Source organism: Motacilla alba, chromosome 10 (assembly GCF_015832195.1).
Source record: "Motacilla alba alba isolate MOTALB_02 chromosome 10, Motacilla_alba_V1.0_pri, whole genome shotgun sequence".
NCBI classification, from domain to species: domain Eukaryota; kingdom Metazoa; phylum Chordata; class Aves; order Passeriformes; family Motacillidae; genus Motacilla; species Motacilla alba.
In genome coordinates this window covers 12,293,549-12,319,135 of record NC_052025.1, presented here as the reverse complement: position 1 = coordinate 12,319,135, position 25,587 = coordinate 12,293,549, and the positions used below count along the sequence as shown (strand labels likewise).

Genomic DNA, 25,587 nt, shown 5'->3' with positions numbered 1-25,587 from the left:
ATTGTCACATTAGACAGTTTGGGCTATGTTTTTAGGAAGATTAGTTTTACTGTGCCCTATTAAAAAAGCCTGCTTACATATAGAAATGTTACTTTAAGAACTTTGACTCATGGGAGCCTTATTTATCAGCCAAGGCATGCTGCTAACTGAGCTGCATAGCTCAGTGTCTGGCAAGTGACCCTTCTCAAGGCATGCAGTGCCAGCTAGAAGCTCTGAAATACTCTTTTTTTGTTAGTATTTTTTACAGGATACTGCCACATTTCTTAAGAACCCAGTATGTTAGACCAGTTGGTTTTAACTTTGTGCTGTGGCATGGCCATTTCTTTCTGTGTGCAGCAGAACAGCTATGGAGTAATGGATAATGGGAGCCAACAAATCTGAAAGGTCTGAGGCCAACTTCAACACTTTTCTCAGGAAAGCACCCTTTAATAGTATGACTTGAAATATTTCTCTTTTAATAAGGTTGTTTACAATGGGTTTTGCTCAGATAAGAGAATCTTTCTAAACATTCCTCCTAACTTCTAGTTAGCTTTGCTATGAATGTCCTTACAGAACTGGAAAAATGGTGTTCAGCATCAGCAAAGAAGCAAAACCAGCTGTTTTTTTTCCCTGTGTGCAGATAAACTGAGATTAGGTTCAGGTTATTTTGGTATATTCCATGCATTTTAAGAGTTATTTATAATAAACAAGATATTTTGTCTATTACACTATATATTGCAAGCCTTAGTAATATGCAACATGTAAAAGCTAACAACAATACAAAGTGAACTTCTGTTGAGCACTTTATAACCAAAATGGTGTATAGAACCATTTATACTTTAAAGGAAAATTTGAGAAATTGACTTGCTGCCTTAAGCATTGGACCAGTTTGGGCAGAACTTAATCATTGTCTCAACTTTGTATAGTCTTCCCCAATGTCTGATGAATTTGTTTAAGTGGGATTTTGGCTGTAGGATAGCCTGGGGAAAGTGGCATCTTTCAAGAAAGTGCTCTTAGTTTTGGAGCATGTTCTCCAGGGCAAATTTACAAAAGTGTTTTCCAACATGCTATTTGTTGTCTAGAACTTCATTTCTCACAAAGGTGTTTGTCTGTTTTAAGTGTTGTTTTGGATTTTTTTGAAAGAAGTAGCTAATTTCATGTAATATTTACTTTGGAGGTGTTCCCTGGACAATGCTTACCTTGAGGCAGCTACTTAAGAGCCAGTCAGTTTCCTTCTTCCACTAAGATTGAAATATACCTCAGCTTGCATATTTAAGTTGTATTGCACATTTTTTTGTTGTAGCTCCCTACTGCAAAAAGCTTGTCTTTTTTTCTGATGAAGCATGGGCTTTAATATGTGTTAATGTTACAGAAAAAGTTACTGTTTCAGTCTGGATGTGAGCATCTCATCAAGTTTAACAAACTGTAAAAGTACCAGCCTTGTGGGAAGAGGTGGGGTAATGTTTCAGCTCCAGTTTTGCTATTTTTATGTGTAGGGGTTTATGAACATGTAACCTTTGCTCACACTGGTTAATAAATACACTGCAGTTAACCATGTGCTGCAGGCAGCGCTTTCTGATGCAAGAAGCAGCGCCCTTTCAGGAGTCACTACAGCAGTTTAAGATATCAAGTGGGGTTTCAACCTTAAGGCTGTCCAGTGGGCCTAAAAGGTTTTGACTTGCTCTGTCTCTGCCAGCTTCCAACCTTCTGTTTCTCTGATAGCAAAACTGTCTGCCCTCTCCCTTGAACTCTTGCTAATTATTCATGTAATGTGATGTTCACTTCTAAAGACTGCTGTGCACAGACCCAGTACAATTAGTTCTTTATCCTCTCTTTGAAATTCGTACTAAAAATCAATCTGATAATGTAGAAATTACTATCTGTAAAGGAATACGAGGCACAAAGTTGGCTTTTAGAAAAAGAAATTGTTCTGATTTGTATTTACATTAATAAAAAATGAAGGTGATGGAACGTACTTGAAGATAATTTGGATCTGAATTTTTGATAGATCTTGAAAGATAATATTGTCATAAATCCCAAATGTTCATAGAGTTTTGTAGAGAGCGAGTGGGTTGTAAAGTCTCCTTGATTTATTGAGTTCTTTTCTACCCTGAGATAAAGGAATCTGGTGCCAAATATCCCACCCTTCCAAACTGGATGTCCTTCTGTCAAAGCTCATCTAAGATCTATAGATCATTTTGTGTAGAGCATTGAACAGACATTATTGACACAAATAGGATCTGGCACCTTCCAATTATTTCAGGAAATTACTCTTTCCATCCAAAAATCCACTCTAATATTCAAAATAAAGAACATAAACCCTAAGTATCGTGGATATTTATTACCTGGACAAAGTTCTAAATTTGTTGCATTTCAGCAGCTGGAGGAATTGCACTTAAGATTATTATTCTCTTTGGTTGACTTTTACAATAATTTTCTATTTTTCTTTTTTTAGTACATTAATTAGAGAGTTAATTCAAAGAAAAGGTAGCAGTGTTAGCTTAAACTTAGCTCATTTAGTTACTGGAATTTTGAGAGGCAGAGGAGGATTTAGCAGGCATTGTTTGTTGTCTGTTACTCTGTTTTTCATCTTGCCACTATTCCTGGTGTTTCTGGGCCATGTGAACTATGTTCTTTCCTGTTCTTCACTGTAGAACCGGCCAGACTTCCTCCTTAATTTTTTTTTAAATTCTCATACCATATTTCTCTTCTGCCTCTCTCTTGGAAACCTTATGGTATTAGGAGAAAGGGAGACACGATCTCCATTGGAACTGTAAAATGGAACTGTGCGGAGCTAAATAGGAAAAATGTGTTTTGGAGGAGTGAAGAGTAGTAGCTTGTGACTGAAAGGGTCCATATTGTGAAATGGTGAACTGCAGAAAACCTACATGGCCAAATGCCAACTTGAGTAGTAACACAGACATTAATACACTTCTTTTCCAAGCACTGTGCTGTTATCTTTTATTTCAAAAATAGAAACTCCAGCAGTACGAGACTTCTTTATGCTGTGCTGGTTTATTGGGAGGCAGTGAAGTGCCGGTGTGGCATGGACAGGAATTGCTAACATTTTTTCCTGCATAACCAGTTGTTCTGTGGTGATCCTGCATGCAGTCAAGCAGGGAGCCTACATGCTTTACAAGGACTGCGTCAGAGACAGAGGCAAATAGGGGCATGAATAACTTCCAGAAGCTGCTTTTCTTCTCTTTTTTATTCTTTTAAATTTCAAAGATGTAGGTGCAGATCAGTTTCTACCTTTAGCATCATCTGAAATAATGACCTTAAGTGATTACATTAACAGTTGTCCTTGATCCACTTCGAGGTACTTCTGCTTCTTGTGGCATAGCTGGTAATTGCTTGGTAAGCATCCTTTTTTGAGAGGAAAAAGTTGACTAGCAAGAAATCTTTCACTATAAAAACTACAAAAGCAATTGGCCCTATTAACTAGGTGTGTTGGCAGAAAATGAAGTCTCCAAGTGTGCTCTTTGATCATTCTAGAAACCTTGATTTACACAATCTGGGCAAAATGTCTTTTACTCCATAGACTCTGATGATCCCAGATAAGACAGCAGGATAAGCTGAACAAGTGTCTATCACCTGGTTTCAGGACTGAATTTTCTCATCTGAGTTTCAGAAAGCTAGTCCTTTTCTAGATGTACAGATGTACTCTTCCCGTTTTTTAGAACAACATTTGTGGCTTTAAGACTGGTTAAGTTTACTGGTGCTTTATGTTTTTACATATCATTAAATGCAGGTGTATGTTTCTGTAAAAAATTACTTTTTTGGTGCTATCTTTTCACTTTCTTAGTGAGCACAAAGCGGGTTTTATAAGCACTCTAACCAAACATAACTACACAGAAGAAACTGACTCTGTGCTGAATCTTATTGTACAGAATTCTAAGTAGTATTTATTGTGAGAAAGGAAGAGGGATTTAGCCCCTGGGTTTGTGGTGATAAAGGCTGTGGATAGGAAATTTGATTTTTAAGCTTTGAACTAGTTATCTCTGGTCTGCTGTTCTAAAACATATGGTACTGTTAATCCTGGTGATTGCTATATATTTTTTTAATCATCTTAGGTTTATATTGACTGTTACTGGGGGTTGAACATTGATTGTGCTAAAAGTTCATTAAAGGAACATGTACAAGATGAGGGTGCTTGGGAAGAAAGGAATAGATGAGTCTGATTTAAAAGTCAAGAGTGCCAATATAAAAATGGTATAGAAAAAGCCAGAACACTGAGGTTTTCTTGTCTCTGAAAAGATACTGGATGAATCTTTTCAGGTAATAAATTGCTTTCATGAAATGACTGTCATCTTCCATTTGCCACTTATCATTCTTGGTATTTGCTGGAATATTTAATGAATCCACTTGAAAATGGATAATTGAGAGAGACAGGAGAGATGCATCAGGAGAGTTGTATTTTTCTGTAAGGCTGTGAATTTGGCACTTTTTGAAAGCAGATGTTTAAACATATGCAGATTCACACTGTGACAAAGCTCAGTGTTTTGAGCAAATAAAAAATTGGTATGTGTTTTCTCCACTTACCATGGGGTGGGGGAAAATAGAGGTTACAGTGTCATTTAACCAAGTAGGATTTTTTTCCTATTTATGATTCACGAGACATGTCGTTGCAGAGGAAGAGCCTATTGTTTTGATTCTTAAATCAAAAGAGAATACTGTCTTTCTTCAAGGCTGTGCAAATGGTTAGAGTAACTCAGAGAAACACAAAATGTTTCCAGGGAATTGAAGGAGGGCTATCCAAGCAGGATGTATGGCCTCCTGGATAACACAAACTGCAACACTTCTGCAGTGGGCTTCTCTACAGAGCCCTTCAGTGTTTGAGATGCTGCATTTCTTTGAGAGGAGCTCATTCTCACCTAATAACTTGGTTCTTCTGCAGTGCTTGAGCATATTAGTCTAAGTCCATAAAGGAGAGAGAAATCCTGCTGCCAGCTGAGTCATCTTCATACAGTGCTGGCTGCTAAAAGACTCATGTTCTGGGGACACATGCCTTCATCTGCTGTTGATTCTTTTTAGGAACATTGGACCAGTTTGCTGTCATGGATCACTTCTGTATCAGGACCTCTCTGCCATTCTTGTTCTCCATCCTGCCTTTCTGCTCCCTTGTCTGTTTTCTCTTGGAGACTCAAATCACTGCCTGAGCTACACTAATGCGTCTGCATGGAAGAAATACTGCATCCAGTTTGTCTGCTTTGCATTCCTGCAAGGCCTTATCCATTCCAGCTCCTGTGTAATCCTCTTGGACTCCAGCTCTGGTGCTCTGTGGGAGAGACAGCATTCAGATTTGCAGGGGTCTTTGAAGAACAGTGTGAAAATGTCGGCTGTAATAGGATTTTGGATGCGAGCACCTGCTGTTTGTGTAGACAGTTCAATTTTTTCTTTGTTCTCCTCTGTCAGCATTATGGAGCTAACACTTGGATATTTTTTTTTTTTCTTTTTACCAGCTTGTGCTTTAGATACAGCTACAGTTGTCTGTAAGTGATGTAAGGAAAATGCTGTATCAGTGCCACATATTTCACATTTAATGGCTTGTCAGCTATATCAAATAATCGTAGCAAAACCAAGTAATTTAATGCTGCTAATATTTGAGAATGTGACAATCTTAGTAAAACCTGTAGATGAAATAGCTTTTACTTAGAGACTGAAGCATAAACAAAATTACAGTAAACAGATAAAAGAGCATGCAAAAGGAAGGCAAGAATGGAAAAAAGCACAAGCAACAGACAAACCACAAACAGAAGGCCCCCACACAAAAGAAAATATTTTGAACTCAAAGAGTGGTGGGATTCATTATCTGAGCAGTTCAAGGGCCAAGTTCTGTAGATATCAGTTTCTGAGTGCTCTGCTTTGAAATTTTTTTCACCTAATCTTCCAAATATTAGTCTCCAAAGTATTAATTCCAGCAAGAGAAAACCATTTAATGCTGCTATAGCATCCAGGCAACTAACTGCCTTCAGCCAAATTTACAGATATACTTCCAGTTTAAGATCCTTAGGTCAGGAATATATATTTTTTATGAAGTTACAGTGTGTGTGACTAACCAGCTGTGCAAACCTTCTGGTAAGACATTTTTGGTGAGCTTTGCAGTTTGATCCATTACGGTCTAGGTTTAGTCTTGTTTTGTTCTGTGCTTCTAGAGTGATAGCTATTTTCAGATACTACAGCCTGATACATTGAAAGGAAACTTAACTGGAGCCATTTTTTTTTGTCTTGCCTATCCTGGTTTGTGCACTGGAGCAGTTGTTCCCTGCTTTGTGGGCAGCTGGAAGGGGAGAAATATCAGAGATGGGTGGAACAGGCAGCAGCTCTGGTCAGAAGCCACTGTGCTCCTCCCAGGAATAATCCCAGCTCATGAGTCAGAGGCTTAAGCCTTGCCTAGGTGCAGCTCATGGCAATAAGTGCCACAGCAGGGTGGCCTCACCTCAGCGTGGAGCTTCAGGTGTGTAGGGATAAGGGAAATACATCAAAGAGTTGGTGTTTGATGTGAAGAGTCCCGGCAAGAGCAGTGCTCGAGACAGGTGTCAGAGGGGCTCCAATAAATAATGCAAAAACCAGAAGAAGACGACAGTGCTCCTGAACAAAAATGGTTTGAGAACTGTGGGAGAGCTGCAGGATTGTTTCCTCCAGGCTTGTAAACCCTCAGTTTCCCAGTGCTGAGCCAAGGCTGGTGAGGAGGGTGATGTGATGGGCTTGGGAGATGAGCCAAAAGGCATTGGCTCACTGTGCAGTTTCAGCCTCAGGAATAAGACGAGGCTCTCCAGTTTGGAAGTAGCTGAAATCAAAGAAACAGCTATGAAAGCACAAAACTTGTGGGAATGCATAAGCAGTATTAGTATTTGCACTCAGGCTTGCTTAGTGTCTCCTAGGGAATCAGTTTCTGTGTTAGTTGACACATACTTGTTTTAACTGAAGATTTTACATTTGAAGGTAATGTGTTAATGCATGTGGATATCATAAAATCTTGTTTTTCATAACAACCCTTACTAGGTGGACAATTATAGCGAGTAGTTTACCTTATTTTTCAGATTTTGAGTGTAGGATACCCAAAAGTGGAGCCTTTTTGCAACAGTAAAAAGATGGTTGAAGTTTTAATGTGACATCAAGTGTTGTGAAGAGTAGTCATCTATCTTAGCTTTGCTGTATTAGAGCATAGGCTATTATGCAGTTGCAGTAAAAATACCCCAGCAGGAGAGAGATGAGATAGACATTGAGGGTGAAGATAATGGCTTCCTTCAGAAGATACTATAGACTGAGCTCTTCTCTGAAAATAGCTGATTTTTTTTCTGCTGTGTCAGTATTTAAATGTACCTCAGAGAATGACTGGATAGGTTTTGTACACTGCAGTAAAGAGTATATACTAGAAGTAGCTGGTTGAGTATTTGTGAATTATTTATGCTGTGGTCATGAAGAACAGTTCTCAGTAGCCAGCAAAAGTTTCCAGTCTTCATACTCCAGGTTTATTTGCTACAGACCATCTTAATTAAATGCAAAATACTTCATTAAACTTAACTCCAGTGCTCTATTTTTAAAATAATTGGAGTAAAAAATTAATTTTATATGCCATTTACCTGTTGTGGCATGGGACTAAATGGTGTGAATCAAGATTGATCTAAGAAGCACTTTGGAAGAAACAGGAAAGCTATGAGCTCCCATGTTTGTTCAAAGAAGCACTTTGGAAGAAACAGGAAAGCTATGAGCTCCCATGTTTGTTCAAATTCAAAACTATAATCTTGTGCCAGTGCTGTCTGCAGAACTCGAGTTGGTTTTTCAGGGTGATAAAGCAAAGAAAGTGGGGGTCAGTGAGAATTTTGTTCTGATATATCCATGTATTTAGGTCCTATTTCCATTAGCTTCTTGTATTTCAACTTACAGTGAAAATACAGGTCTGCATTTGCTCCTGTGATTAGAGAAATAAACATTTAGAAGTGGTTATTTAGGAATTAATTTAGGAAGGTGCTCACTCCCTCTCATTGCATGAGTGTGCACTGAGTTTGGAGTGTTATTCTCCTTTTGTCAGTGGAATGGTAAAGGTAGGAGTTCAACAGATGCCTCAGCCACATCGTTGCTCTTTTTTCTTGGATGTTTTACAAGAGTCCTTTTTGCTTGTCAGTGGCATTCTTGCTTTCACTCAATATGAAAGAATTAATGCTTGTAGGGGCTAAGTTATTCTATTACATCAGCATGCCTGTGGCACCAGTTCCTGCTTAAATTTCAGTGCACATTTAATGAAAACTCTATTTCCTGCTTCCCTGCTATCTAGGGAAATAAAAAACCAAACAAAAAACCAACAAACCCCCAGTCAGGCAGAAACAACTGTTCCAAATGTGTTTGGTGTTTATACATAAAACTGCTAGTTCATGTCCTAGACAAATGAGCAGTCTATCATAAACCAAACACCAAAATCAGTATCCTGAATTATTGTGGTGGAGAAAAGTTATGTTACAAATACAGTTGAGTCCTTAGTGCAAGACAAAACAAAGGAGGTTTTACTTTTTAGTTCCTTAAAAACATAAATAGATCTGCCAACACAGATTGCCTGGTTTTTGCCTGGGGGAAAAGGAAGTTCCTGATAAGGGTGAAGCTGGGGGGGTGGGGAAAGGAGGGGTGTGGATTTACTGTTCAAGAGTACTTGGCTTGCTCTGAGTCCTGAGCAGTTTAACTTTAGTCAGAGAATGTGTTTCCCACTATGAAACATGACAACTTCAGGATCCTATGTTTGAGGCAGACGAACAAAAGGTGACTTAAGGCTGTATTTCAAAAAGGAACAATTTTTAGACAAACTGGTATTATTTGGATAAAAAAACAAGTCATCCAGCTGTCACCCCAAAGCCACTCAGTGCAGATTAGCATAATTCAGTTAATTTAAAATCTAATTTCATTACAGCTTGTACTAGAGAATGCCATGAAATGCCATTTACCTTTACCTACCCTCGTTGTTCAGGGCAAACTTGCAGTGGCTTCACTAGCCAGCAATGTGTAGATCCCTGCTTTTGTCATGGATGCTTGAGCTCCCAGTGATACTCAATATCCTTGTCAGGACTTGGTTGAACTGTGAGCACAGTTCCCAGTGTTTGATAACAGATCACTGATTGTCACAGGGCAGTAATCAAGAACCAGCTGCAGTGATTTTATGCTTTGGTGTAATTAAGTTACTGCAGGGCAAATGGTCATCCTCAGAAGTGCCTAGAAGTTGCTTCTACTTGATCCATTTATTATTGATATGAAAAGAGGAGCTGGTACATCACTGGATTAGTGCTGCAATCACAGAGTCCAGCAAGCCTGTAGGAGTGTGATATTTACTAATAACATCCAAAATTGCCTGTAAGAGGGCATTTTCAAGAATCAAAGGTTCATTCTGTAATTGCATTATCAGCTTATATTGGTTAGCACTGGGGTTTCTCCATGGCATAATCAAATGACTCTCTGGTGTGGTAGTAAAAGTAATAGTGATATAAAACTATGGTGGAGTCCTTGATTAAATTTCTCTGTCAGCCATTTAAATTATTTTGAGAGTGAACACATTTGTGGAATTACTTGTCTGCATCTGTGACAGTGTGCTGGGACATAGGCCAGAAAAATTGGTCTCTCTCTTTTGCAGCTTTATAAGCCAGAGTACAACCCAGTTTTGGCTCTTAGCTCCATGAAAATGTGAAGTGAAATAGAGTGTGGTGTACCATAACTTGAATTGCATAGCACTTGTAGGCCTGGAGAGGAAGAAGGTAGAGAAGGAGGAAATCTCATGATTTAAAGAGTCAGTGTCAGTAAAACAGTGAAGAATTTTAGACCTGTGTTTGTGTGAATTCGAGGAGACTGGAGAAACTGGCACAGGGACACTTTTTGTGTGCCAGGGTTTCCTGTGAATCCTGAAATCTGATTCTTCTCATTTGGCAGTTGTTAGGGTTAACTCAAAAAATCCTTAATCTAATGCCTTCCTCTCAATTTCATGTTGGCATTTAGACTGACAATCTGCTGTAATTTCTCTGATATTTTGGCTGACATGCTGGAGTGGTACTTGTTGAAGTACAATGCAAAATGCAGTGTTTTGATCTGATATTGTAAATTTCTTGCAATAATCATTATTGACTAAGTTGCTAGTGTTGATTTATTTTAATGTAAAAGTCACAAAACATAAAATCATACTCAATATATGAAATCTGCTGTGTGACTTACCTAATTGAGGATTTTTTGTTTTCCTTTCTACTCCCAAAATTAGATTTTTAGATTCATACAGGATTAAATAGCCACTTATTTATGAAAGTACACATGGATATCTTATGGAAGTGTATAATGATGCTAGGAAATACCTATCTGTGGTTCTTAACAAGTGATCTACATTTCTCTGGATTATTAAACTTAGAGATAATGCATTTTGAAACGGTGATAAATAGTATTTTGTGACAAATGGGTTTGTGCAAACAGGAAGAAACAGACTTGAATAGGTTACGAAGAGCTGAGTTCACATATGTTCTAGTAAAGCTACTCTAAAAGTCACAATTTCCTCCAAATCGGGACATGATTTGTGTTATTCCTGATGCATGCTGGATTTTCTTTGTGTCTTGAAAATGATTTATTTAATTGGTGTTTGCTGGAGAAGGGAGTGCCCAGTTTCAGACTCAGTCCCCTTGTGAGAATGCAGGAGCTGGTTACCTCATTTTCCTGGCCTTGTAAATTTATGTACTTTATGTGTTGTAAGGAAGAACTCACCCATCAGTCCCTGCCTTAGTTTCACAGCAGTTCAACACTAAGGCTCAACAGCATTATGGAGTGGGGTTTGTGCCATCAAAGTAATCTGCAAAGACAGTTTCTGAAAACTAATTTATTGCTGTTGCTTTATACAGGCTGCTCTCTGTGCTTTCCTGCTCAGGTAAGGGGTAAAAGGACAGCAACTAACATAAAAATTCAAACTGAAAATACAAGTGGATTCAGTAAGCCTGGCAAAAGGACTGGCCTTGCTAATGAATATGTATTTGGCACTTTTGAGAACTGGCAGCTTTGGCTGTGAACATTGCAGGGCTTCAGCTGTGACACTGTGGAGTCCCCGCAGCAGCATTCCACTGGCACTCTGCACTGAGCAAGGAGTGAGTAAAAATAGCCATGGTAAACTTTCCAGCTCCGTGGCTCAAAGCTGCAGCCCTGGGGGGAGCAGGGATTCAGTATCTTAGGCTCATAATTAAAGATGCTTTGAGATAATATATGGTTTGCACATAGGGCTGTCATCCAGAAAGTCTGAGGTACTTTGCATGGCAATTGATGCCCTCATTGCTGTTGTGTGAGGAAACTGAGGTGGGGCATGGCCCCAGCCACAGCCATACAGCCAAGCAGGGCAGCTAGAAGCAGCACCTCATCCTCCTTTGCAGGGCTCTCTGCCAGCAATATTCCCAGTTTCCTGTATCCCACTGATCTGCTGGCATGACTGAGGTCTCTTATTACTCTGGAATAAGTAGAAGCGTCTGGGATGTGGACTCTTATTAAGAATCAGCTTCTGTGCACGTAGTTCATGTTAGCATGGGGAGACCGGAATTGCTGGTAAACCTCATTTCTATTTACTGAGGCAGAAACACAGGGCAAAAAAAAAAAAAAAAACAACCCAAAACCCAAACTACTGTTATTATAGACTGTGGGGTGTTTTGGGGCCTTAGCTAGACCTGGCCTGAAGCTCTAGTTACAGGGAGCTTAGTGCTTGTGAAGGTTGCTGTGAAGGTTTCTGCACACACAAATGGAGTGTGTAAGCCACACCATGTAGTTGTGGTTTATTGAGACTGGAATAGGCTGGAGAACTTTGAGCTTTGCCACCTGTGTTTGTGGGTAAGGGGGAGGAGAAATGCTTGCATCATTTACACAGCAGTAGCTGCAGTTCTCAGTAATGGAGTTCCCTTTGGGAAGAAAAGCATGCCTGCTCTTTTTTCTTCTCTTTTTTCCCCCTTTGTCAAAGCAGGGTTTTGCATATGCCCATGGTGACTGAGTTGTTTCCTGCTGTGGCTTTGCTGAAGGCTGGTTTCCACATTTCTGTGTTGCCCTGCTTGTTTAGAACTCTCTGATGGGGCTCCACAGGAGAAGTGCCCAAGCATATCCAGAAATTTTCCTTGGCTCTCCTGCTCCGTCGGATGGAGCTCTGTTTCCACAGAGACCAAAGCTTGTGTGTTTCAAGGAAGTTATTTTTAGGGGCTGCTGTTTAGCTGGTGGAAAGACTTTCTTCCTTAATAGGAGAGCAGACTGTAACACGATTCCTCCTTTTCCAGACTGTCTTTTGCCTTTTTCTACCATATTCTTTCCCTTTTTCTGTGTCACCCAGTTTCCCTTTCGTTGCTGCCTTCTTACCCATGTCTGCTCTTCCCCTCTTCCGTTTCACTTTCTGTATCACTGCTTCTGTTGTGCAAGGATCTAACACAAGGAAGTTTGCAGAGAGTGAGGGAGGGACCCAGCCTGTGCTTTAAGGGCATTGTGTTTTAAAGAGAAAGCCCCCAGGTGGGTTTGTACCTGGGCTTGCTGAGTCACCACTGGGCAGTGTTTGTGACAACATGGAGGATCACAGACCAAGCCCTGGCCCTCAGCTCTGAGGACCTTGCACAGCTCAATTATTCATGGCCTTTGCTCGTGAGTTGTCCTGTGTCCTTTGGCCTCAGGATAAATAAATATTACATGTAGCTGTTTCTGCTGATGTTTGTGGTAAGCTCCGTATCTCTCTTGCTGAGTGATGACCTAATGGTAAAGGGCTTAAAAAGATAAATCTGTTACAGTTAGTCTTCTGTCTTCAAAAAGGGAACTGTCCCTAAATAAAACAGCCCCAGAGATGCTTTTAGTTGTCAGTCAGTAGGAATGTAAAGCAGAAAAGACATTTGCTCTAACGATAGGCTAAGAGTGCACTAACTGAGTGTCCTAATACCCTTTTACAATTATTCATTTTGTCCAGATTGTCACATTTCCTTTCAGTTGGATACTGAATAGTTGTAGTGATGAAGGGCTACTTTAAATTTAGATGTATCTCTGGGCTTTTTAAATGATGCTGTAGACTGTATCTGACTTAACCTGGCATAGTATGAAACAGATTTTTCTCAGGATTTCCTATTGCCACAACAGCAAGTTTCTCCCCTTACAATATGAAATGTCTTAAGAAACAAAATAACATCAAAAGGGGTGAGTCTAAAGCTGATCAGTGTTGGAAATAAATTGCCATACTAAGACAATTGGATGTGTTGAATTGTCTTGCCACCCTATGCTGTCCTGTTATCCTGTGATTCTCATTCAAACATCTGTTTCTACATTCTGCTTATATTGTAAACCTTTTATTAAGGTAACATCACATTTATCATGATACTGCAGTTCAGGATGGCATTGCAAAACCTACCAGCATTAATATCATTCCATGCCCACTGGAATGCGATGTAGGTGATCATGTTCCAGTCCTGTTTTCTTGTGTATCCCTGATGCTCTTGCATTTCTTCCTGTCTTTAATATGATGCAACAGCTGGCAGATGGGCTGGATGCATGTGGTGCCTTTGGGGTGCATGCCTCCAGCCCTCTCCACCCAGCAGCTGGAACGACGTCTGTGATGCCAAGATTTTGTTCCAAGGTCCTGTTAACCAAGTCAGCCAGGCCCTGCTGTGTGCTGGACCGTGTCTAAAACACTAAGGGAGAAAAATAAAATCTGCTAAAAAAGCTGCACAACATCTCTTTAAAAACATCAGGCTGTGGCTGTGGTGACAGACTGCCAGCATCAGCTGCTGCTTGGTTACCAAGAGGATAAAATTTTACTCCTGAGAGATATTTTTATACAGTTGCTTATTCATATAACAGTAGATGCCAAAAGCACCCTTATGCTCAGCAGTATAAAAATATTAAGAAAATTTCAGTTTCACAGAGGCTACAATCCAGTCTAGTTATACTTCATCATGAAACAAGGCAGTCCTGACAGCCTGTAATTGGACAATTAGTACTGGATTATTCTCAGTTTTAATTATTAATTGGTGTTTCGTCTACTGTCATTTTAATTTTCTCTTTTGGCACATACCAAATCATTTAGCTGCTTGAAAGTTGAGTATCCTCAAGGCCTGCTATACACCTTGCAAGCAGCTTTGTAAGGAAACTGAAACCTTCCAGATGTACATGGGGTATAGCCTAAACTATAAGTAGAGTTTGCTTTCCATTGTCACAGCAGTGACCCCACAGCACTGTAGATGGTGTAGACTGTCAAAAAGACATGTTGTACACAAATTATTTTCTACTATCAATGTGTTCTCTTCTGTATTCAATGGATGTGAAATATGTTGTGTTTTGGCTTTTTTGTTTTAAAGGGATCTGTCTTTTCTCTGCAGGTATGGTGTCAGTCCTGAGAACATTATCCTGTATGGCCAGAGCATTGGTACTGTCCCTACAGTAGACCTGGCATCTCGGTACGAGTGTGCAGCTGTGATCCTCCATTCTCCCCTGATGTCTGGCTTACGGGTGGCTTTCCCTGACACCAGGAAAACCTACTGCTTTGATGCTTTCCCAAGGTATGTGTCACTGCTGCAAGGGGTGCTCTGTGCTCCCCATGCTCTAGAGGTGTTTAAAAGGGACTGGTGGTGTAAGTAGATACTGAGACTTGTATTTGTTCCTCCCTGGGGGGGATCTTGAAGGATCCTGATTTTGTGACCAAAACAAAGTCCCTGTCCCATCTTTTAGAAGATATTAAGCTTGTTTTAAGAAGCTCTAGAAAATTATATACAACTGGTTTTAAGATAAAGCATTTGCTTTTATAGTCTAGTTTTCACAGGAAAAACAATTGCAACAGACCTGGAAATAGTAGAGGTCATGGGAGCAGCAGATATTCTGTGAATCTTTTAGAACTTCTTATTTGATCCAGTTTAAGTTATGGAAGAATATGAGAGGGGAAGCCAGTCTCTCTATAGCAGGACAGGGGAAGACAAATAAAAAGCTTAATGGTCCGTGGAGGGGAGAAGATAAAACAGACACTCACTAAAGTCTTGGTCAAAATTTGGCTTTACTTCAGAAAGTCATGCTTGTGATAAGTATAGTAAGGAGTAGTCATTGCATTTCTTATTTTTGTTTTATTTTGGTTACAACAGATTAAAATTAGCACCTGTGGGAGTCTGTAGGTAAAAATCCATATGCCAGAACAGCTAGAAGGAGTGGTGATGAAATAATAGTGGCTCTCACAGTCCCCATGTTTAGAATCCTTCCAAACATATTATTAGTTAATTAATTAACTTGTTGGAGGTGCAGACTGAATTTGAAGCACTTATACTCCAGCTCATTCATCATCCTCAAACCTGAAATCCAATATTTACAAATGCTTCTGCAAGAGAGGAAAAAACAAAGCCTTAGACATAGCTCTGATTACAGAAGTAACAGTGATTAGCTGTTACCAGCCAAATCAAATAACAGTTTTAAAAAGAAAAGTGGGAAGGGGGACAGTGACAGGGATGTGCTGTAGCACTTGAGTATTTTGTTCTTGCCCTGCTGAGCTGTTCATTGCTGTCAGTCTGACTTCCCTGGTACTGGGAGCAGTGAAAATAAACAGCAGTGCTCTTTATGAGTGTGTGCAGCTCAACTGTCTGTCTTCTCAGTGGGAAACAAAATAGTTCTGTGTGCACCTACAGTGAGTTGCTATTATGTGCATTTTATGTTGGGACTCCATGAGAATTTGGTCTCTGTAGATTTTTCTAGCTGCAGAGCTGTGTGGCTGAGAATACTAAGTAAGGCTAATGTGCAGTTTAAGTACTGCTTTATGAGTCGCTGACTTGGCAATGGGACACCTTCCAATTTTCTGCAAAATATAAATATTATCTGGCTTAATGGTCTGTGAATATATGTGAAAAAAAATGTTTCATTATATGAATAGTGAAGTGAAAGGGGTTTCCTACAGTAAATGAGAACGTAGTGACTAGCCACAAAAATTATGCATAAACATCTCTGTAGCTGTTTTAGCTGATAGATCTATTATACCAGACCTTTCATGGGCTTAAAACTTCAGTTTATACAGCATATTGATTGTAAAGTATTTACATTTGGCTATGGTACTAATTTTGGGATGAAAATTATGGGGAAAAACAAAATCTGCATTAGTCTCATGCCTTTTTTATGTTGAGCCAGTGTAGTTGCACACCGCTCAAGTTTCGCACAGGAAAAGTGAAATAAGGCTGCATTTTAATTTTAAATAGTACCTTAAATGGCATGAAACCTGGGGTTTTTTGACAGCTATAGAAACAGAGACAGAAATGTGTTTACACTCAGCTGTTCACTGGAGTACCAATGGCAGATGCTAAATGTTGAGGTTTGTAAGTGTGAGGCTTAGTGCTTCAGTTTACATCTTTTTAGTTAACTTTAAATTTTCATAAAACTTTTTTGAACCTGTTTTTAAGTCAGGGTATGCTGGCATTTGTATTTTTTAAATAATTTTAAGCAGTCTTGATCATTTTGTAAAATCAATGGTCATGCCAAAATTGCATGCCTTCTTGTTCTTCAGGAGCAGGAAAATCCAAACACTTTTTATTTGCTACCATAAAGAAATAGATTTATCCTCCCATAAAATTGAGTAGTACTAGCACTCATTTCTCCACATTCCTGCATTTGTTGATGGAAGTGGAGCAGGTAGAAAGCTGAGAGTTCATTAGCACATGGTGTCTCTACACAGATTTGGAATCACTGGTAACTACCAGCATGAAATGGCTGGCTGGAAATAGAAGCTGGGGCCTGTGTGAGGAGAGTCAGAGAAAGCTGCTTTTCACTGCTTGCAAGTTCCTGTGCTACCAGGATGCTTCATAATTGGGGTTTTCTGGCCTGACCTCTTCAGTGGGAAGGGGCCTTTGTCACTCTTCTCTTCCCTCAGAACCCATTTTCCTGTGGCAGGTAGTCTCAAGCTATATTGGTCTGCTAAAGGTAGCTGGACAAAAGGAAAAATATTACTCTAAAGCCACTTTACAGTTATAGCTGGCAAAGAGGCTGGTTACATAGAGGAAAATCTTGTGTGATTTCTGTGGTTTGCAGTTAAATATCCCTGTGTAATGCTCTTCTGCAACAGTTTTCTATTTCATTGTTTGAACTTAAACAATCAATAGAACAGATTGTTTTCCTTTAGCTGAATCTGCTTAATTTGAGGGTTCAAAGACAATTTCAAGCTCCAAGAGCGAAAGATTTTTTTGTTAATGAAATCTTATGACTGGAATGTATTTAATTAGTTCCTAAGCTGTTAAATTGGAAGGTGTCATGCGAGAAGAGTCCATGCTTGCAGAATGTCCCAGGGAATCTTACTTGCCTCACAGTGCTTTGTGTGATAGATACAGTAGCTCTTTTGGTGGGGGATTTTTGGGTGCCAAACTTTATTTGCATGCTGCCCACTCAGACTTGTTGCTGTCAGCACTGGTGGGATGGTGGTGATGGCAATGCAAGGTCCTTTTTCACGTGTGTTTTGGGAATGAGCCTTGTCCCATTTCACTTGTGCGCAATTCCAGTGGTCTGCAGCCATTTAAAAACATGCTGTGGTGACTGGGTTGTGTGTGGCAACAGTTAAGCTGGCTTTCTCTAATGATGTGAAACTGAAAGCCCCAAACTGAGCTGTGTCTTTCTTTTCCTTCCCCCAGCATTGACAAGATCTCTAAAGTGACCTCTCCTGTGCTGGTCATCCACGGTACCGAAGACGAGGTGATCGATTTCTCCCATGGCCTGGCCATGTACGAGCGATGTCCACGAGCAGTAGAGCCCCTCTGGGTGGAAGGGGCTGGGCATAATGACATAGAGCTTTATGCACAGTACTTAGAGAGACTAAAACAGTTCATATCTCATGAACTTCCCAACTCCTGAAGAAGCCTACCTGATTTTACCTCAGTTACTGTGAACGGAAGAAATTACCTGGTTTTGCACATGCTTTAACTGGATAGCTGTAATAGCTTTATACTATGAAGAAATACCCTGTCTTGAGGGTGTTCTAATCAAACATCTGATGAAATTTGTCTTTTCTATCTGGAAATGATTCTACTAATGCACACAAATATGGTCAACTACTGTAATTCCAACAATTTTTAGCTTCATTGCCCTGAAGGAAGTGGGAATCCTAGCTGCTTATGGGGACACTTTTTACCTAGTGCTGTATTAATCGAAGATCAGTTTTCTCTGTCTCACTTCAGATCATTTATAATTCTGTCCTGCAAAGACTTTTTCCCCATTGTGTTCTCGGAGTGGAGAACACAACTGTTATGAGCTACAGCTTGTTCTGAGCAATCATGGGTTCAATCTAAGGGAGTACTTTCTCTGTGAAGTTGCTAGCTGTGGTATTGTAACTGGAAAGTTATTGTGATGAAGTTCCCCCTCCTCCCTTCTAGTGTTCTTTTGTTAACTTACTGATCTTCCCAAGTAAATTATTTAAATATACTTTTACCTGAAATTAAACAAACTACTATATGGGGCTAAACTCTGTAACGACCTCTCCATTAGTTGTATAAACATAACTGGAATATTCTTAAAGGATCTAAGGACAAAACTGCTTTTGTTTAAAAATAAATGTGTAAATTTACTACTAGAAAACTCATTTTAATATTCAGATTGTCTGAATAATAGCCATAACAGACATTTCCTTCTGTAAAGCATTCCTGTAGACTTTTTAAAAGTACTGTACATATTTGAATTTACATTGTGCATAGATTCTTAATTGGTAGTTTTAATTTAAGTCTAGTTACAATAAACTGCAAAATTCTGGTTTGTATATGATTGAATACATTTTGTTAAAATATGTTTTTATCCCTATATTATTTTGCTATTAAAGTTTTATAAAGTTTCCAGGACAAGAAAAAAAAATAGAATTTACACATTTATGTTTTGATGAATTATGTAACTAAATTTTCATTGAGCTGATCTTTTTAGTTTAGAAGTAATTTGATTCTTTGACACTGGAATCGCACAGATTATGCATCAGAAATGCAAAACACTTAAAAATTGTTACACTGTTAGGATAGGTCTAATTTTTCCAAATTTAAAGGCCTTAAATGTACTGTAAGCCTCAGATTGTTGTATAAATTGATTGCGATTGATTGCAGTTTGTGTCCTGTTGCTAGAGAGCAACACAGTGATTGTAATGGAATAAAGGATGCATGGATTAGAGCTTGCTCAAGTTTGGAATCTTATTTGGTGCATAATTTTCATACATGAGGAAAGTGTAAAAGCATTACTTGATAGAGTAAGCTGGGTATGTAAATCAAATGTGCAAGAGGTTACATTTAAATGGTGTTCAGCTGGTTCTAAGAAATGAAAAATCATGATTCATTGCCTGGAAGAAATATTTGAACATAGTTGTTATGAATTCTTATAACAGGCCTGCAGTTAATTTTCAGTGCTGCAAATGTGCATTGTCTTTGATTATTGCCTTGGCCCTATTACTGCAAAAAGGGAAAAACTTGTATTTTCGCTTGCAGTGAAATGAGGACATGCATCCTGGGCCACATCACTGGGATCCTTGGACTGGATTTGGGCATCAGTGTCATCTAGTTGAGACTTTTAACTGTCCCAAGCAGCAGGGCCCCCAGCAGTTCTCTTGTGACTTTGCCAGCCAAAACTATCAGGTTTTGCCGAATCGCCACCTCAAGCTCAGCAGTTCCCTCCTGTATTTTAAATAAATATCCAGATACTTGTCTGATTTTATATATATTTATTGTACCTTCATAAATCCACAGTGGTTTTCTTCCATTCCTACATGTGTTGTTCCTGGGACTGTAGCCCTGTGCAAGCCAAGCTGCTGTGTGTGGTACAGGTATTCAGGGTGATGTTGAAAGGGTCAGCCTGTCCCTGTGGTGACTTGGGGATTTTTACCTAATTAGCTCTGGTTTTTGGTACCCACATTGAACTTTGTGTTGCTCAGAAACCTCAGCCTGCAATGTTTCTTCTCCTCGTGACTGTCTATAGCTACCCTTTAACAAACTGATATTTCTAACCTTTTCCCTATAATTTTTTTTTGATTACTACTTTTCCAACTTCTGAAGTCATTTTGTGACTTATCTTTGCATTTGCTTTGGGTTTTTTGCCAGTATTCCTCAGTTAATGAGAACCCTGAATATGAATTCAGCATGGTTATTTATGTCCCATGGTCTCTGCAGTTGCAGGCACAGTTCACAATGTCCTGGCTGAACATGGATTTCCACCTGTACTATCTTTTATTTGCCTGAATTCCTTCTTAACTTATTCTCAGAGGGGCCTCAGTCTTCTGGCATCTGCATTGTCTGGTTTGGTTTGTGAAGTTCATCTGCATTAAACTAACACAGATGTTTTGCTCTTAATTAAAATGTTAATGACCTCTCATTGATCCACTGGTATGGATCTTCTTCCCTCCCTTTTAATTCAGTAATTTGTTTACCTGTTTCTTCCCTTAAATAATTTTCCTTGTAGCCCTATTCTAATCCAATAGTTCTTAAATGAATTCTGAATTTTTTATAATTTTCTGATGTATGCTCTGCACAGAATAAATGCAAATAGTGAGCTGCTTTGTATTGTAAAGTTGTATCAAAGTTTCAAGCATTTCAAAACACTGCTGGTCAACCTTGGAACTTTTAGTTGAAAAAGTGTGGCCAAGTCATAAAGATGCAGTTTCATCCCTTACAGTGAATTTCAGGTCCTCATTATTTTAAAGAAAAAAAGGTTTTAAAATTTTTTAAAAATGTTTTGATTTTTAGATAATAGGAAAGGGGATGATGTGAGGTTATGAAAAACAAATTTTGGGCTTAAAAAATAGTCTGTTCCAGCAAACTGCTAACATGCTGTAATTTAAATGTATAATGTGGGCCTTTACAAGAACTTGTTATGCATATTTTAGAGCTATCAAGGTGTCACTGTAAAAATGGCTCTGTGTGCCTGGGTAAATTATGCAACGGGTCTCCCAAAGGTGTGAGTGATCACTAACATTTTGTTGTTGATGGGGATGCTCTGTCCATTTTTCCTGTGTGACTGACCATTTTTGTTCATGTAGTGCAGCCACAGGTGATGTACAGCTTGTTTGCAGAAAGGTAAGATGTGGTACATCTGTTTACTCTCAGTAGTTGTCTCGTGTTTGTACTTTGGAAAAGCCGGAGAAGAATATTTGTTACAGCTTCAAAGGTGTGGTTTTCCAAGGACTCTGATATGTATCCTTCTAAAATTTATGTAACTGTTACAAATTTAACGTGTGCTCACCTGGAGGCCTGTTACTCGTGTCGCCTCTGCTGCGGTTTTGTTCCTCGTTCTTCCATGTCACTCCTGTAACTTGTGCCAGCTCTGCTCGGGGTGCTGACCCTGGAACTCGAAATACCCAAACCTGTATTTATGCTTAGCATTGTACTCATCTATGAACTCTGTATCGCATTTGCTTTTTCTAAATGGTGCTAAACATAGAAGTAGAGACCCAATGTACTTGCTTCCTCTGGTTATTCGTTCAGCCGGAAACTTGATTGTTCTCACTCGGAAAACACTTTCTTCCCCAGGTCTATTGCTGTGAAAGCAAACTAATGATCTCAGTTAAGCCCATTTAACTCATTTCTGTATGTCCTTCTATGTGGAACTCCCCAAACATTCTAGCTCTGAAATTTAGCTCCAATGCAGTCGTTTGTACTCCAGCGCTGGGTAAGGGTGGGATGGCTCTTTGATGGTGGGCACTGCACTGCTGGGAATGAGGTCAGGCACAGAAACTCCCTGCTGGGTCTGTGTTGCTCTCCAAGTCCAGTGGTAATGCTGAGGTCAGATGGGTGTGAATTTCAAAGCAGGAGGTTGTGCTTGGGTACAACAGTAAAAAGCAGGAGCTGGTCCTTTGCCGTTTTGCAGATGAGTTTCTGCAGTAATCAAATTAATTTTGAAGAAAGTGTAAGAGTAACGTGCCTGCTGTCTTAAAAAAAAAAGAAACTCCAAGAAGACCCCTACACCATTAGTAGGTCTATCATAAATTACCTTCGGGTTCCTGGAAGGGTAAAGGTGCTTTAGTCGGGGTTTCCTCGGTGCCCGGCGCTGGGGCCTGGGAGCGCATCGCGTCGCTTTCTGGGGTAGCCCCGAGTGCTGGCTGTCCCTGCGGGCTGCGCTTCCCTCGCTCCAGAGGCCGGAGCATCCCTGCTGTCCTGGGCCGTGCCCGTGGCTGCAGGGCCAGCCCCAGCCCTTGTTGTGTCCTGGGGGATCCCCCGGTCCCTGGCGCTCGGGCTGCGCTGCGCTCGGTGGGGCCGCCCCGCTGCTGCTCCTGCGGGTGGCGGTGATGGTGGCGGTGATGGTGGCGGTGATGGTGGTGGCGATGGTGATGGTGATGGCGATGGTGGTGATGGTGGTGGTGATGGTGGTGGCGATGGTGATGGTGGTGATGGTGGTGGGCTCCCGGCCTGGAGCGGGGCCGGGGCTGCCGGGCGGGCGGAGGGCGAAGGCGCTGCCGCAGCCCCGGCGGTCCGAGCCCCTCGGGGCCTGCCCGGGGCCCGGAGCGGCTCCCAGCCCCGGGGCGGGGGCCCTGCTGCCAGCCCGGGCTGTCCCGGGAGAGGAGGAGGCGTGGAGCCGCTGGATCCAAGCCTTGCTTTATCAGGAGAAGCAGTGGAAGGAACACACGCCTCTGAATTACACTTGGATTTCAAGGCAAACATAGGTGGCTTGGTTTGCTGCGCCTCTGCAGGTGACTGCATGCAGTGGGTCTTTCCTTTATTTTCTCCTTTTGGCCTTATTAGTTTAAGAGCTGCTTTAAACTAAGAAGACATCGATCCATAGTTTTGCCTATCCTCAATGATGTTTTTCATGGCAGTTTGTTCTTGGAACTTGCAGACCTGCTAAAAGATTTAGCATCACTTGCATTTCAAGTGACTCCACTGTAGCAGTGCCATTAGGAATCCTTTGGATCTTTCCCTTTGCCTCAGACCAGGACCAGTGGGATGGCAGCAGTGCCTAATGTCCTCCTCTGCGTGGACCCTCTGTAAAATAACTGCTAGAACTAAGCTAAGTAATTCACTGCTGTATTCCAGGGATGAGTTATAGCCATGAATGTGCATTTTGATACATGAAATTCCAACATATTAATAGAATGCTGAACTAATACAATTACAATAGGCAAGCAATCCCCTGGACCCTAAGTCACAACTACTTGAAGTTGATAACTTTAATCTTGAATCAAATAAATAACAAACCTAAAGCTTCTCAAACATGCTGATCTGGGATGCCCCTCTAGGAAATAGGAAAACAGTCTAAAAATTTTGTTGTCTGCTTAGAAATGAAAGGGAAGGCTCCAGGCACATTCCAGGGCTCCCAGGACATGACCTCCAGCCTTCAGCAGTATGCTGTTACATTAAAACATTCACCATTTCAAACACTCTTGGCAGTATGCCACTGAGTTTTGGGTTCCTTGTCCCTTTTAATTATCAGAGCTTTCTTTTGTGTTTGCAGCCCTACTTATCGTGAAGTCCCAGCCTACTTATGTTGCATGTAATTGCTTTATTGATCCATTCCCAGAGTGTAAATTGAACCTTTGGGCTCGGCCTGGAGGAAGGAGAGCTGGATAGAGGCACTGCTTTGGAAAAAAAATTAAGCTCCATAGAGTCCCAGTTGTCCCTTACAGCACCTTTTTATCAACAGGATGAAGTTGCTGTGGCCTTTGAGCAGCCACAGCTTCACCTGGGTACAGCAGACTAATGGCTTTAATCAGCAGGCAGAGACAAGGAGCAGCTAGAAAGCAAAACGGAGCCTTTAAAACCCAGCTTACATCTGCTGGAAAAGTAGAGTCTGTGCTGGACCCTGGGGCTGGACCAAAAGTGCAAATGGCTCAGCAGGAATGTAAAAGTTTCCTTCCTTAATCAAGTATAAAAAGTATTTAACAAGAATAACAACTTGAACAACTTTTTACAATGTTTTTCAGAAAATTAATATGGAATAGTAGATTTTCTTTTGGTGATTGGGTTTTTTTTTGGGGGGGGGAGGGGAAATTTGTGCAGTCCTTGAGTGTTTGTATGAATAATGAAAATAGTTTTCCTGAGCATTAAAGAAAAGAGTACTTCAAATGAAAAATTATATGTAACCACTATTACATTTTATTACCTAAAATCTATTTATCATACATCTCTTGATTTGGCCTGTTGAAACATTCAGTGTTTGTCAAAGTGGTGCAGTGATCTGTAGCCAGGGCTGCAGCAGAACATCCCTAAATGTAGTTTTGTACACGTGTATTTTGAGGAAACAAACTCTCTGGGATTCTTTGCTGTTTAGGTGTAATAGGTTCACTGTATTTATAATTGTTTCGGAACATAGCCCAAATCCCAGAAGTTCTCTGTGGAACATGGATTATAAAAGACTGTTGCCCAGTAAGAAAACCCTTCCTGGGACTGTGGGCTCTTACAAACCCTCCAGCCTGGTCAGAAGCAGCTCTCTCTTGAGTAACCACAGGAGAAGTTTGCTAAGTCTGACTGTGGGACAGAAGCCACAAGAAAAGCAGTTGTCCAGTGCAGTATTCCTTAAACCCTTCAGATATATTTTAATGGATACCTTTGGACCTAGCTTGGCCTGGAATCTCTCTTGGTTTTGCAGCTGTGATCAAAATGCCAACCTGCTCAAAATTCACATCAGTGCCCTCAAGGTGATCCAGCACAAGGTGAAGCTGTTCTTGCTATACAAGATGCTCCAGCTCCTTGGGAATATGGAAGTGTTGTCGCAAGGCCAGCAGCCCAGGGCCTTCTCTCTGATCCAGAAGCAAACCAAGAAAAATGCCTATAAAACCCAAAGAGGAACAAACTGGTAGGTACGCAAGGAGGAGATGTGGGTTTGGTATCTCAAACACTTTCTAGTGCTGGCTAACAGGAACAGCAGGGCAGGTGAGGGGTGGGCACTCCTGGGTGCAGCCTGGTTTGAGTGGGTCTGTGCCATGCCAGGAACTGCACTCAGCGCTCGGGCTGAGAGACAGCCGGGCTCAGCAGGATCAGTGAAGGATGGGCAGGGTCACTGGAGAATGGCCAGGACTGCTGGACGATGGGCAGGGTCACTGGACGATGGGCAGGGTCACTGGATCATGGGCAGGGTCACTGGAGGATGGGCAAGACCACTGGAGGATGGGCAGGGTTACCGGACCATTGGCAGGGTCACTGGAGGACGTCCCGGGTCACTGGACCATGGGCAGGGTCACCGGAGGATGTCCCAGGTCACTGGACCATGGGCAGGGTCACCAGAAGATGTCCAGGGTCACTGGAGGATGTCCCAGGTCGCTGGACCATGGGCAGGGTCACTGGAGGATATCCAGGGTCGCCGGAGGATGTCCCGAGTCGCTGGAGGATGTCCCAGGTCACTGGACCATGGGCAGGGTCGCTGGAGGATATCCCGGGTGGCTGGAGGATGTCCTGGGTCGCTGCAGGATGTCCTGGGTCGCTGGACCATGGGCAGGGTCGCTGCAGGATGTCCCGGGTCACTGGAGGATGTCCTGGGTCGCTGGACCATGGGCAAGGTCGCTGCAGGCTGTCCCGGGTCGCTGGACCATGGGCAGGGTCGCTGCAGGCTGTCCCGGGTCGCTGGACCATGGGCAGGGTCGCTGCAGGATGTCCCGGGTCGCTGCAGGATGTCCCGGGTCGCTGGACCATGGGCAGGGTCGCTGCAGGATGTCCCGGGTCGCTAGAGGATGTCCCGGGTCGCTGGACCATG

General features: G+C 41.2%; 1 protein-coding gene across 1 annotated transcript in view; it reads left to right on the top strand.

Moving 5' to 3' along the window:
* The window catches only part of ABHD17C (abhydrolase domain containing 17C, depalmitoylase), a 30,792-nt gene extending 9,433 nt beyond the window's left edge, over window positions 1-21,359 (top strand). The window contains exons 2-3 of the mRNA XM_038146922.1: window positions 14,310-14,489; window positions 17,577-21,359. Coding sequence (XP_038002850.1) covers window positions 14,310-14,489; window positions 17,577-17,796 — 400 coding nt within the window. The 3' untranslated portion in view covers window positions 17,797-21,359. The remainder of the gene's footprint in view (window positions 1-14,309; window positions 14,490-17,576) is intronic.
* Window positions 21,360-25,587: the final 4,228 nt, after the last annotated feature.